The sequence below is a fragment of the Melopsittacus undulatus genome, chromosome 2, assembly GCF_012275295.1.
Source record: "Melopsittacus undulatus isolate bMelUnd1 chromosome 2, bMelUnd1.mat.Z, whole genome shotgun sequence".
In the NCBI taxonomy this organism is placed as follows: domain Eukaryota; kingdom Metazoa; phylum Chordata; class Aves; order Psittaciformes; family Psittaculidae; genus Melopsittacus; species Melopsittacus undulatus.
This window is the reverse complement of record NC_047528.1, coordinates 13,266,291-13,279,501: the sequence shown is the minus strand read 5'-3', so window position 1 is coordinate 13,279,501 and position 13,211 is coordinate 13,266,291. Positions and strand designations below refer to the sequence as shown.

Below are 13,211 nucleotides of genomic sequence, written 5' to 3'. Positions count from 1 at the left end.
TTTGAAACATAGAGCACAGCTGTGAATCATGGCTCTGAAAAGGCCTTAATCTGACATTCTGTTAACCAGTGAATCCAGTAGCTACAGAACATACTTTTCCCCAATGAAAGCAACTTGGCCAGGAGCAGTGGCTGAAGGAGGAAGGCCTCTGTCCTCTCACAGTCCCCCTTTTCTCTCCCATTACCACTGCAGTTCTTGCTGCCACCAGGACCCGATCAACCAACACAGGCAAGGACCCTGCTGCCTGATGCCCTTGGCTGGCAGAAAGCTCCAGAAGAGGATGGAGGTTCAGAGTCTTGGTCAGAAACCCCAGGCTGCCATAGCAGCTCCAGCTCTAGTCCAAACAGTCCATGTCTCCCTGCCAGCACTGAGCACATGGCATAGTCCCTGTGCAGCTGAAGTTTCACCAACCCCACATCCACAGCACCCTCATGGAATCACCACTGCCTCAAGAGCCAACAGCAGGCAGAGTCTCTTCTTGTCCTGAAGAGAAGGCCCCAGGTCCATTGCCTCCTGCCACCTCAGAACCGAGCTGCAGGCACTCGGGTGGGTGGTGGCTGTCAGCTTGTGATGTAGAGGCAGATAATATTCCTCCTGGCATCTTCTGCTGCACAGGGATGGAGGAGAAGATGGACCTTGGCAAAGCTGCTATCACACCCTGCAAACACATGATGGGGTGTAAAGATGGTGTTAATTCAACACCTTTCTTCTAACCTGGCCTTGCCCTGGCAGTGTCTGCTCTCATCTGGCTCTGCTCCACTGCCATTTGCAGCCCATTTGGGACATTCTTCCTGACTGCTGTCTTGTATCACAGAACCATAGAATAGTTAGGGTTTGAAAGGACCTTATGATCACCAAGTTCCAACCCTGGGAAGGGTCCATGGGCAGGGACATCTCACACTAAGCCATGTCGCCCAAGGCTCTATCCAACCTGGCCTTGAACTCCCAGTTACCCTTGTAACTTTTCCTGAGTAAAGCTGGAATGGGTTTGTCATTACACAGGCCATCCTGACACTGAAAAGCTATGAAGTTCCCATCTCCTGCTGAAATCTTGCCTTCATTTGACCCTGAAGCCTTACTGCTTGCTTGCAAGTCTAAGCTTTGTACAGTGCTCATCACAATCAAGCTTTCTGGGACATTGCAGTCATATAGATGAAGGATTATGCCACAGGTAAATTTCCCCTGTAAATCCATGATTTATGTATGGAGCAGTTTACACAGTGTTGCAGCTCAAGAAGCAAATGAGACTAAAGAGGGTGGCAGAATGTAAAGCTGTAATGTCTTTGAGAGAAGAAGAACATGTTTGGTTTTTGTGAAATATGAAAGTTTAATTTTATCCTTGAAATACCAAGTTTGTGCTCTGATTTCCCTTGTGCAACTTCATGTGACCTGTTGGCCTTTAGCCTTTTGCTTCAAATACACTTGGTCACATGGGAGAGATGTACTGAGGATACATGGATATTTCTGTGGATCATTGGCATGTAAAAGCATGGAGGGGTGCTTTCACCTGAAACCATCCCTACAGGCATTCAATCATGTTGAAAATCTGGCCCAATGGTGCACATTTAGAGCAGCTTTGTGGGTGTATGTGTTTAAGCTTTAACCTGGTTAAAGTTTTTTAAACTTTAACCTTGTTTTCATGCTTTCTTTTCATACTAAACTTTCACTTTAGAAAGAATATGGACTAATTTCTTTAAAAGACAGCAGAAGTGGTAGGCAGAGGAAAGAGGTTTTGAAAGAAATCAAAGTACACAAATTCTAGCATGTTCATATCTAAACTTAGAATCATAGAATCATAGAACAGTTAGGGTTGGAAAGGACCTCAAGATCATCTAGTTCCAACCCCCCTGCCATGGGCAGGGACACCTCACACTAAACCATATCACCCAAGGCTTCATCCAACCTGGCCTTGAACACCGCCAGGGATGGAGTATTCAGAGCCTCCCTGGGAAACCCATTCCAGTGCCTCACCACATTCACAGTAAAGAATTTCTTCCTTATATCCAATCTAAACCTCTGCTGTTTAAGTTTCAACCTGTTACCCCTTGTCCTATCACTACAGTCCCTAATGAACACAGTTACTTTTCCTCATACTTGAAAAATAAAATTAAGCCTTTTACTTTATTTTATTTCCAAATAACCCCCAACTAATGGCAACAAACCCCCTTGCTGGCTCTTTGCAAGTGCTCAGAATCCAGGAGCTACCTGTGGGTCACACACTCTTGCAGTGCATGTTCCTGGTGCCTGAGAGTGACGCTGGCTGGACACCTAACCACAACTAGCCTTCAGTGTTGTCAAGAGAGCCAGTGATCTCAGAAACAAGGTGATTATCTCTGAGTTAAAGCCTATGACCATGAAAGAAATAACTAATTCAAAAATATTTTCCTAGAAAAGTAAATTCAGGCACCTCTACTCGACTACAGTCCCACTGTGTAATTGCGGAAGCTGACTCATGGGTTTTGCTTTTGCCACCTAAACAGAGTAACAGGAGAACAAACCTGGTCAAGCTGGTGTCCTGGCTTGCTGAGTAGCAGGGTTGGTTTTGATCCATGGCCTCTGGTATTTGGATTATTTGCTTTCCCCTCTCTTAATCTCTGTGGGGAAGCTTTTCCTCACTACTTAAATATTAAATACTCGCCGTACTGGAATGTTGCAGTGTACTGCATACAAACAGAGATGTAAGGGCTCAGTATTTTCAGTGCAAACCAGTTTTGAGTTCTATCTCAGAAAGCCTTTGTTCATTTGCTCCGAGGATACACAAATCTCTTTTGCTGGGAATTTTACATGTATTTGAGCACCAAAGTCCCAATAAGCACTGACATCCATCTAATCCTTTAGGCACATGGACTGCAGCTGAAGCTTCTCTTTTCTGTCATCAGTGTCAGGACAGATAGCAACAGCGATCGTAAGACAACAACTTTCTGCAATATTGATGTCTAAATACAGTTTATATTAACAGGCTCCAGACTGAAGTCTGCTGCTTTCAGTCTATCAGATTTTTCCTCCAAGGTGTTGCAATGCCTAACTACAACCACAGCATTATTCCATTCTTCAAACCATTGTTTTGAAAAAAATCAGTCTTATCCTAATCCTCCTTTGTAAAACTTCACGTGCTGACTATTCACTACTATTCACCTTATTCTTGGCTGATACGACACACCAGGTCTAATCCCCTGATAAATTGTCTTGTTATAATGAGCACATTTTCCTTTTTTTTTTTTGCTCTTTTACAGGCTGGTTCCTTCCTAAGGAATGGAGGCACTTATTAAACATAATGGTATGATGATCTTGGTATGATGGGGAATAACAAAGTTTTAATAGTAATTTAGTTGCTTCTTTTGGGAAGGTATATTCTCTTCAGAGAAGTGCAGCTCCCCTGATACAGCACTGAGCATGCTCCTGAAATGCAACTCCCCTAGGCTCCTGTACACTGTAACCAAGACTAGCAGCAACACTGAGTGGGGTACAGTCATATCCCTAGCAGAAATATCTTACATCCCCAGACAAACCTCACAATTCTTACTGTACAGATGCAAACAGAAAATCAGGCATCTAAGAGGGAGTTAAAAACCCAGAGAGTTAGTAATTTGCTTTTACTGCTTCTCTGATTCTGTGCACTGTATACACCTTCTACAGTTTTTCCAATGTTTATCTACTTCGTACTGAAACAGCACAGGAAAGGCAAAGAGAGTAAGTTAAAAATTACCACTCCTTAGCAACTAACTTTACAGATTTAGGTATCATGTTAGTTAACTAAAAAAGGCCATCTAGAACCAATGTAACAATGCAGACAGGGGTTTTAAATTAATTTTACAGTAAAGTGCATAATAAAGTTAATTATCCTAAAAGTGCTTACCAGTCAATTAACCTTCATTATTTTTTTACTGCTTTTGTCTTTATTTTGTTGCTAATTTTATAGTGTCAGATGGTACACACATTACATAGAAAGTATGTCAACGCGCAATATCCTGGAGCAGACACTGTCAGAATCTTCTATACAGCTGTGGCTGATGGCTACCTGAGGCATTGTGGTACTGCCGGGAGGCTGTCGCTGAGTGTGCCAAATGGGAGGAGATACACTGCTGAGCGCTCTATAATAACACAGAGAATAATGAGGGGTTGGTATTACAGGACACGATGTCATTCACACATATTACTGAGTGAATATCTACACTTCATGTTGATATTCTGAAGCTAGGAGAGCTGAAGCAAGGCTGCTCTCTTGGTGAAGTAATGCTTCCTAGCAGAAGATTTGATGAAATCTCAGCTATGCTTTTTTTGCATCTGGGAACTTGTATGACAATAGTTTACTTTTATCAGCAAGAAGAATCGCAGGCCAGTGCCTGGATCAGAAAGTGTATGCAAGGCTGTACACCAGTACGTACGTTACTGCACATTGAGTTTAAATGCTTAAGTATATACTTGTAGGGAACGAAGGGGATTGAAATGTCCATCAGAAAACTTATACTTCCAGCGACTGGAAAGCCTGAGTAATGTCTACTGTTTATATCTTATTCATGAATCAAAGATCTTGTAGGTGAAGAATTAGAAGGAGAAAGCTTTTGTCACAGACCAGCCAGCCAGGAAGTCTGACTACTGGAAGCCAGGAAAATGCATCAGTGGGGGAACAGCTCTTTTTTAAGAAGGACAGGGTATGAAGAAAGTTGGGAAATGTTTTAGTAAAACACAGATCCAATAAAGGTAGCTGTGTTACATTAATTGCTGAAAAATACAAAATTCACAAGTTGTTTAGCCATAAGAATTGAATTTAAAAGACAGGAGGCAGGGGAGATGAAGCTGAGGTTTTAAATCACACCTAATACTAGGATTCACAGGACAAGAGGTAATTATATGCTGTGTTTTTTTCACAGTCCTACTTCAAGCAAGGTAATAGTTTTGAATGTAGGAGCCTGGATTCTTTCTGGTTTTTTTTTTTCAGTCCCAAACTCAGTAAGTGGCAAAAGCCTTCTGTATAAATAGAACTTTCTCTAGCAGTTTCAGTAACAGTTTATCCAGTAAATGAAATATGTGAAAGTATATAAAGTATGAAGTTTAGAGTCATCTGTCTATATTTTTCCTTGGTACAATTATATAGTAAAAGAGGGGACTGATAATACAGATTTATAAATACTAACTCCTGCATTATAAACGGAACATTTGAAGTGTAAATTTTACACTTCAAACGCTAATCTGCCTATTCAGTTCCTTATGTTCTAAATATCATGATTATTTTGTTTCATACTGACATACATGAAATGAAATACAAACACCAGTTGAAGAAAGGTAATACCTGTCACTTATAGAACATGGCATATCTGCATGTCAAAGTCAGAATTCACCGTATTACCAATTATGTTATACACCGCCATGCATCACTCCTCATTTCCTCTCTACATTATTAAAAAATACAAATTAATTATGAGCTATATATAGTTTAAATGGACCATGCTAAGTTATTATAGCTTAGAAGTTCTTGGAACTTCCTGGACTTTGCGAGTTTCTTCAGATTCCAAATGGAAAATGAAGCCAGCACATGAGGCAGTCTGATAGAAACCTAAAGTCTGTTTACAGTATTACAAAGCTCATATGTGTTTGGTTTCTTTTGTAGCATAAATATAAATATCAAAATATCAGCCCAATCAACAGATTGAAGTCAATATTTTCAATTATATTTTTATTATAAAATAAGTCAAGAAGTTTGTAGGAATGAAAGCTGAACATACTTAAATTAGATACTTACTAAAGGGGTGATTATCTGCAAAATATTTGAAGCAGATAGGTTTCTAGTAATGGCTTCTTGAACATCTAAAAATAGCATAAAAGTAAATAATAAATCTTATGTAAGCCAAATATGCAATAGAAATATGATTCACAGTCAAATATTCAACACAAAACTTCCCAAACATTGTCAAAATGCAGTTTAACAGCACTATTCCTTTTTCCCCTAACAACAGCTGCTGAAGTATATGCTGTGTCTGTATTTTTAAGATTTGCAGCTAGATGTTATTATCTGAACATAAAATTTAGTGTCAGTAAAAAAAAATCTAAAAGCTAGAGAAAAGAATGGCAGTCACCCTAAGCTGGCAGCAAAAATCCCAGACTTAGACTGGTTGATGAGTAACTGTTATTCATTAAAAGGACCGTTATTAAGGTACACAATTTTCACCACTTAATTTGTAATGTGAAAACAAAGCCAAAAATTGGGGTTCAAAAAGGTTGTGGTTTAAAAAAGCAATGTGCTTACATGACACGAAAGTACTTACAACACTTACTAACAGGTATGTACTTACATGTACTTACATGTCCTATAAGTCTACCTATAAAATTTCCCAGCTTCTTACTACCAATTTTAATCCCCGAATAATTAAGAAAGCTAATTAAACTTAGGAGTCACACTTATATATATATATATATGTATTACATTCATTTTCACAGTTCATTTGCAATCAGTTAACTCCTATGGTTCCTTCATTGCTTCATGTTCTTTACAGTTTTCATAGTTTTCACACTTTGCAAACTCCAGCTTTCTTTCTTCCAGTTCTTTTGCTACATTTACCTTTGCCTCTGTTTCTCATTTCTGTTATTTATACAGCAATTTATTTTCTATTTTCTTGTGTTTCTCTTTTCATATCTACTTTCTTAACCCAAGCACATCATGAAACTCCTCAATGACAAAAGACAGAATTCTTCACTTCTATTTGCCTGGAAGAAATAACTATGAGCTATGACGTAATGAAATTCTGAACCACTTTGATGGGAGCAGGAATTGTAAGCTACAGCTGCAGAAAGTTTCTAAGCAGCTGCAAAACCCTTTTACTCTGCTGTTGCAGTTTACAGGAAACTGAAACCCTTTTCTTCAAAGTCAAGCAATCCACCATTTGATGTAGAAATGTATGGATAGTGTGCAGAATCTTAATGAGCCCTGGTTTAGTTTGACTCTAGTCAATAAGAGGGTAAACTTGGGTAACTTGGTCATGAAATGATGTAGCTTAGAAGGAAAAGTAGTAGAATAATAAAATAAAATAAATGGACTTCAAGAAAGCAGACTCTTATAAATTCTGATAATTGGCATGTAAAATTTCATATGAAAATATTCCAAGGAAAATGTAAAATTCAGGAGATTTGGCAGTTCTATAAACTGCAGAAATGGCAAGCAGAAGTTATTCCAAGGATATGGGACCAAGCAGTCCACTGGAGAGACCACATGGACTAAGTCACAAGGTCTCCCTGATTTAAAATACAGGATGGAACACAGAACTACAGAAACTATGTCAAACCAATTACTGTTTATCAAAGACCCATATGATCATGTAGATCAAAGCAAATATTAGCCATTAGATAGAGTAACAAAAGGCAATAGAAGTTGGTTCTGTGGGTATGCTAGTTACAATAGGAATACAAATGAAAGTGTTAGCTAACTAAGCATTGGAGAGAAGTAACTATCAAGAAGAAGTACAGGCTTTCCCCCATACCCTTCAGTAAAATGAAAGCTGTGATAGGGACACCTCATGTAAAAAGCACCAGAATAGAGCGGGTAAGAAATCTGCCTAGCAAAGGGAAAGAACAGGCTGGAAAACACTTCGGTAAGTTTGACTTTTTAAAATAGTTGTGCAAGTAATATTCATTTAAGCATGCAGATTTGGCTTCAGCAAAATCAGTATTTGTTATCTTTAAGAATTCACAGAGAAGATGAGCATTCTAAAAACTAGAAGGAAGAAAACGAAAATCCATTCATTATAAAGGATACATTTGCAAAAAGACAAGATACATAATATAAAGGACAATTATTTCAAAAATAATTGGAAAAAAAAAGACAGATAAGTATTGGATTCCCAAGTGAGGCTGATACATCTGAAAAACATTTAAAGAACAATTTTGACAAACATCTGTTAGCAACAACAGCTACAGTTGGGCTAAGCCATTTTCTGAGGGTGTCCTACAGTCACATTTTGAATAGTTTTTTTTTGACCATGACAAAGTCACCATTATTTTAAATTAATTTACTTTAAGAATGGTTTAATGATGTTGATGCACTGTTTGCTGCATTTAACAAAGAATAATAACAATAAGAAAATAGAGGGAAAAAAATTCTATCACAGGATTCATGTTTTCAGTTCAAATTAGTCTATGATAACAAAATATAAAATTAATTGCTTGATGCATGATCCTCTTTATTATCAAACCTACTTTGTAGCCTTTGATTGAGACAATCAAGAGACTGGAAAATCCTCATTTCTTCAACTGAAAGTGCACTCATGCCTGGACACGGAGCCCTGTTAGGCAGCAAGGACCAGCTGGCTGGTTGCATACTTTCCAAGGCTGCCAGGATTTCATCCTCTGCAAGGGGTCCACTTGCTAGTTTTTCTGCCATAAGAAACTGAATGGTGCTCTCTGAAACTGAAGAGATTACAGGGGTAACTTCAAACATGAAGAGCTCATGATTTTTAAATATCCTGCTTGCTTTCATTAGTTTAGGTCTGTGAAACACACAAAATTCACATGAAAAGATCAAAAAGGTGGCAAAGCCAAGAAGCATGATATGTTAGAAAATTACATAATTAAGATCAGTTATGCACCTTACAACTGACACTGGAGCAAGTTCTCCCGACTTCAGAAATATGTAATGATAGCAAGCCATAACTGTCCATCTTGTACAGTTATTTGTGATACATACAGCTGTGATATAGGTTAATACAAACAGGAATGGAATGCAATTTGAGCATACGTTGCAATACATTTATAAACCCATTGATGTAATGACACATGATGCCATATATTACATTTCCATTAAAAAAATAAAAAAGTCTAGACAACAAACTACCCTTTCTTAGAATCACTGAGAGGCTCAAGAGGAGGGCCAGTGCAAACCTCATGAAGTTCAACAAGGCCAAGTGCAAAGTCCTGCACCTGGGTCAGGGCAATCCCAAACACCAATATAGGCTGGGTGAAGGATGGATTGAGAACAGCCCAAGAGCTTGGGGGTGCTGGTTAATAAGAAGCTCAATATGAGCCAGGTGTGTGCTCTCACAGACCAGAAACCAAGTGTATCCTGGGCTGCATCAAAAGGAGTGTGACCAGCAGAGAGGTGATTCTCTTCCTCTGCTTCTCTCTGGTGAGGCCCCACTTGCAGCCCTGTATTGAGCTCTGGGGTCCCAATACCAGAAGGACATGGATTTCCTGGAGTGAGTCCAGAGGAAGCCACAAAGATGATCAGAGAGCTGGAGCACCTCTTCTATGAAATCAGGCTGAGAGAGTTGGGCTTGTTCAGACTGGAAAAGAGAAGGCTCTGGAGAGATCTTATAACAGTCTTCCAGTACCTTAAGGGGACCTACAAGAAAGCTGAAGAGGGACTTTTTACAAGAGCATGTAGTGACAGGATAAGGAGGAATGGCTTTAAACTGACAGATTTAGACTAGACATCAGGAAGAAATTCTTTACTGTGAGGGTGGTGAGGCTCTGTCCCAGGTTACACAGAGAATCTGTGGCTGTCCCATCCCTGGCAGTGCTCAAGGCCAGGTTGGACGAGGCTTGGAAAAACCTGGTTGAGTGGAAGGTATCCCTGCCCATTGCAGGGGATTGGAACTGGATGAGCTTTAAGATCCCTTCCAACCCAAACCATTCTTTGATTCTGTGATATAGCAAAAGAGATAAGTGATGTTACATAGTGGATATATTAGATCACTACTTTATGTATACAAAGAATTGAAGTGAGATGTGTTACTATACCTTCATCAGACTTGTAGGTGTTATTCCTGTTTTGTACTGGATCAAATCTAGATTGAACAGGACTCACCTGGACAGTACAGAGCAAATTCTATTAAAATATAAAAATATTTCAAGTATAATTTAATGTAACTATACTGCTTTCTGAACATTTTTATTTATTATTTCATATTACTAATTGTTTTCAAGAGTAAAAATATTAATATATACTAACGTAGTGATGTATTGTAGTTGGTTTTACTCCTCCCATTAGCAGTGACAGCAAGTTGACCAAACACATTGATTCAAAATTGTGTGACACTGAACAAATCTTTGATATTCTTGAAATTCTTTCCTTTTCCAAGATAAATAAGCTTTTTATTTTTTATCATATTTAATATTTACCTGTACATGATGAGTAGGCTTCCATCTTTTAGAGGCTATACTTTGTCTTCTGTATTCTGGAAAACCTCTATGTTTATTTTCATGGTTGTCAAAAACCTGCTTTTTTGTTGTAACAGGAGTGACACCTTAAATGACATGCATATAAAAGAAAACCAAAAATATGTAAAAACATGATAAAGATAGGAGTAACAAAACTAATAATGATGAGTAAACATCTCTGTCCAAATTTAGATGTTTAGCTTGAGTATGTTTACCTTTGATCTCACTAAATGTATTTTCTTATAGTCAAAAGAGATAAACAGGCACTTCTAAGGTATATTTAATCTCAGTTAGCATAGGACTACATAATGCTGATGTGAATTATATGTGGACATTTATAAGCATGTTAAGTGAAGGCCAGTGTTGAATCCCAGATAATAAAGATGGTCTGTGCAAAAATACAAGGTGGTCTTGCCAAGTAAGAGGAAGAAAGAACAGTGAACTGTGATATAACAAATATCGAATAATGTCCCAAACCCTAATGTTTTAGAAAATAAGATGCATTTAGGGAATAGTCATAAAGTCTGAAGTACAACACAGTAAATGCCTATTGTCATGGTGCTATATTGTATATCATAATAGATTCAATATTTGTTAAGATTACACTGTGCAGAAAACATGTACTAGTTCACACAGTTTATTTGATTCACAGAATCACCAAATGGTAGAGGTGGGAAGGGGCCTCTGGAAGTCATTTGGTCCAAACCCCCTGCTCAAGCAGGGCAACCTAGAGCTGATTGCCCAGGACCAGCTTTTGAGCATCTCCAAGGATGGAGACTCCACAACCAATCTGGTCAACCCTGTCCCAGTGCTTGGTCATGATTGTAGTAAAAAATGTGCTTCCTGATGCTCAGAAGGAATCTGCAGTGTTTCAGTTTGTGCCATTTGCCTCTGGGCACCACTGAAAAGAGGCTGGCTTTGTTCTCTTTGCACCTTCTTTTCAGATATTTGTGGACCTTGATAAGATGTCCCTGAACCTTCTCTCCTCTGGTTGAACAGTCCCACATCTCAGCCTGTCCTCCTAGAAAAGATGCTCCAGTCCCTTCTTGATCTTTGTGGTCCTTCACTAGACTCTTTCTGGTCTGTTCATATCTCTCATACTGAGGAGCCCAGAACTGGACACAGTCCTCAAGGCATGGCCTCACAGATGTGATTTGAATGCCAAGTCATGGTTTAAAACCTTAGTTTCTACATCTTGGGATTCTACAGTTAATCTTGCTAATTTATCCATCTCTGTACTAATTTTCATGACAGCACTGCTCTGTGGCATTTTCCTTTGGCACAGAGGCCTTAGATACTATACCTCACTTTCATCTCAGTTTTGTTTCGTGTAATAATACATTTTTCAAAATCAAAGCCTCAAGTTTCAAAATCAAAAGTAATTTCTTAATTAAACTTTCATGCATATAAATTGAGATGCAAATCAGCATTTTCATATGCAAGTCGGGAATCCACATGTCCAAGGAGATGTTATATTCTCATTTGTAAACTCAGTTCAGTTACTTGATTTGTAAATGCAGTTACATGATTTATACTTGGGAAGATAAATTATCTATTTATTTACATAATAAATGTTTAGATGTGCAGTTTAATGTACAGTTCATAATTAGACCAAAAGGTCTTTTAGTGATTTTAACAGAATTTTATTGATTTAGTTGTTATTTTAGCGTTATTTAAAAAAGCAGAATTCTTACTATTTGCAGAAAAAGAAACAATTGCTTAATCATGGAATCAGATTTGAAACTAGTCATATGGCTGCTGCCATCAGTGGAAACATGGGACACACTAGCTTTAAAAGGTTGACATTAGTTATATGCGAACTATTGCAATGTGACACACGGTGCTGAATAGCACCTGGAAAGAAATGTGATCACCTTATATTGAATATAGGGAAAATTTTAAAAGAAGCAAAGAAGAAAATTCTGCCTTTCACTACAAGAGGGATATTGAGGTGCTGGAGTGGGTCCAAAGAAGGGCAACAAAGCTGGTGAAGGTTCTGGAGCACAAGTCTGATGGGCAGCTGAGGGAACTTGGGTTATTCAGCCTGGAGAAAAGGAAGCTCTGGAGAGACCTTGTCACTCACTACAACTACCTGAAAAAAGGCTGGAGAAAGAGGATGTGGATGGTCTCTTTTCTCAAGTGACAAGTGACAGGACAAGAGAAAACAGCCTCAAGCTGTGCCAGGAGAGGTTTAGACTGGATGTTAGGAAAAAGAGAGGGTGATCAGGCATTGGAACAGTCTGCCCAGGGAAGTGGTGGAAACAAAGACCCTGGAAGTGTTCAAAAACGTGTAGATGAGGCCCTTAGTGACACGGTTTATGGTAGCCTTGGCACCATGGGGTAAAAGTTGAACTTGATCTTAAAGGTCTTTTCCAATCTATGATTCTTATATTAATAATCACTTGTTTTTCTGAAAAATAAAATTAGAAGTTGCTCTATTGATATGCACCAACACCTAATTTAAGTCGTTTGCAAGACATGATAGACCTATGCCAAGGAAAAGACTCCTTTGAGAAATGAAAGACAGAAATATAATAAGCAATAATATCTTTAAGTGCATGAGATACTGAGCATTCTATCTTTGTTTAACTAGAAATATGTGAATTGGTCTAATATTTGTTACAGGGTAAATGTTAAATAAATTTTTTAAAGCATTTTACTGACTGAACACCAAAGGATATTAAAAATAATTATAACATCCAGATACAGTATAATATGTGTCAGCAAGAAGATATATGACTCAAAGTCCAGTTAAAGAAGATTCTCATGGATAACAGTTTTATTTATTCATCCTGTTCTGACTTTTTCTTTGTACATTTTTCCAAGCATTGCAACAGATCACATTTTCTACAGGGTCCTCACAGACCTCACTGAACTCTGTAGCAGTGCCACAGCAGGTATCTTACTCAAGAACAGTGCAGTATTCAGGCTCTAACAGCAAGCACTTCAGGGCAACTACTGTGATGATCTATGCGCATTTGCAGGCAGTGGGACAGATAATAGCAAGTCATTAAGAGTTATTAGCATATTTAAAATAAAGAAGACTTGCAAAACAATATCTAAGC

At 38.4% G+C, this 13,211-nt stretch overlaps 1 protein-coding gene across 1 annotated transcript in view; it reads right to left on the bottom strand.

The window, feature by feature from the left end:
- Positions 1–448: 448 nt before the first annotated feature.
- CEP126 (centrosomal protein 126) overlaps positions 449–13,211 on the bottom strand; it is a 48,445-nt gene continuing 35,682 nt past the window's right edge. Inside the window, 8 exon segments of the mRNA XM_034072903.1 lie at positions 449–658; positions 5,741–5,805; positions 8,188–8,397; positions 9,727–9,814; positions 10,108–10,232; positions 11,841–11,858; positions 11,861–11,953; positions 11,956–12,000. Of these exon segments, the coding sequence (XP_033928794.1) occupies positions 449–658; positions 5,741–5,805; positions 8,188–8,397; positions 9,727–9,814; positions 10,108–10,232; positions 11,841–11,858; positions 11,861–11,953; positions 11,956–12,000 (854 nt within the window).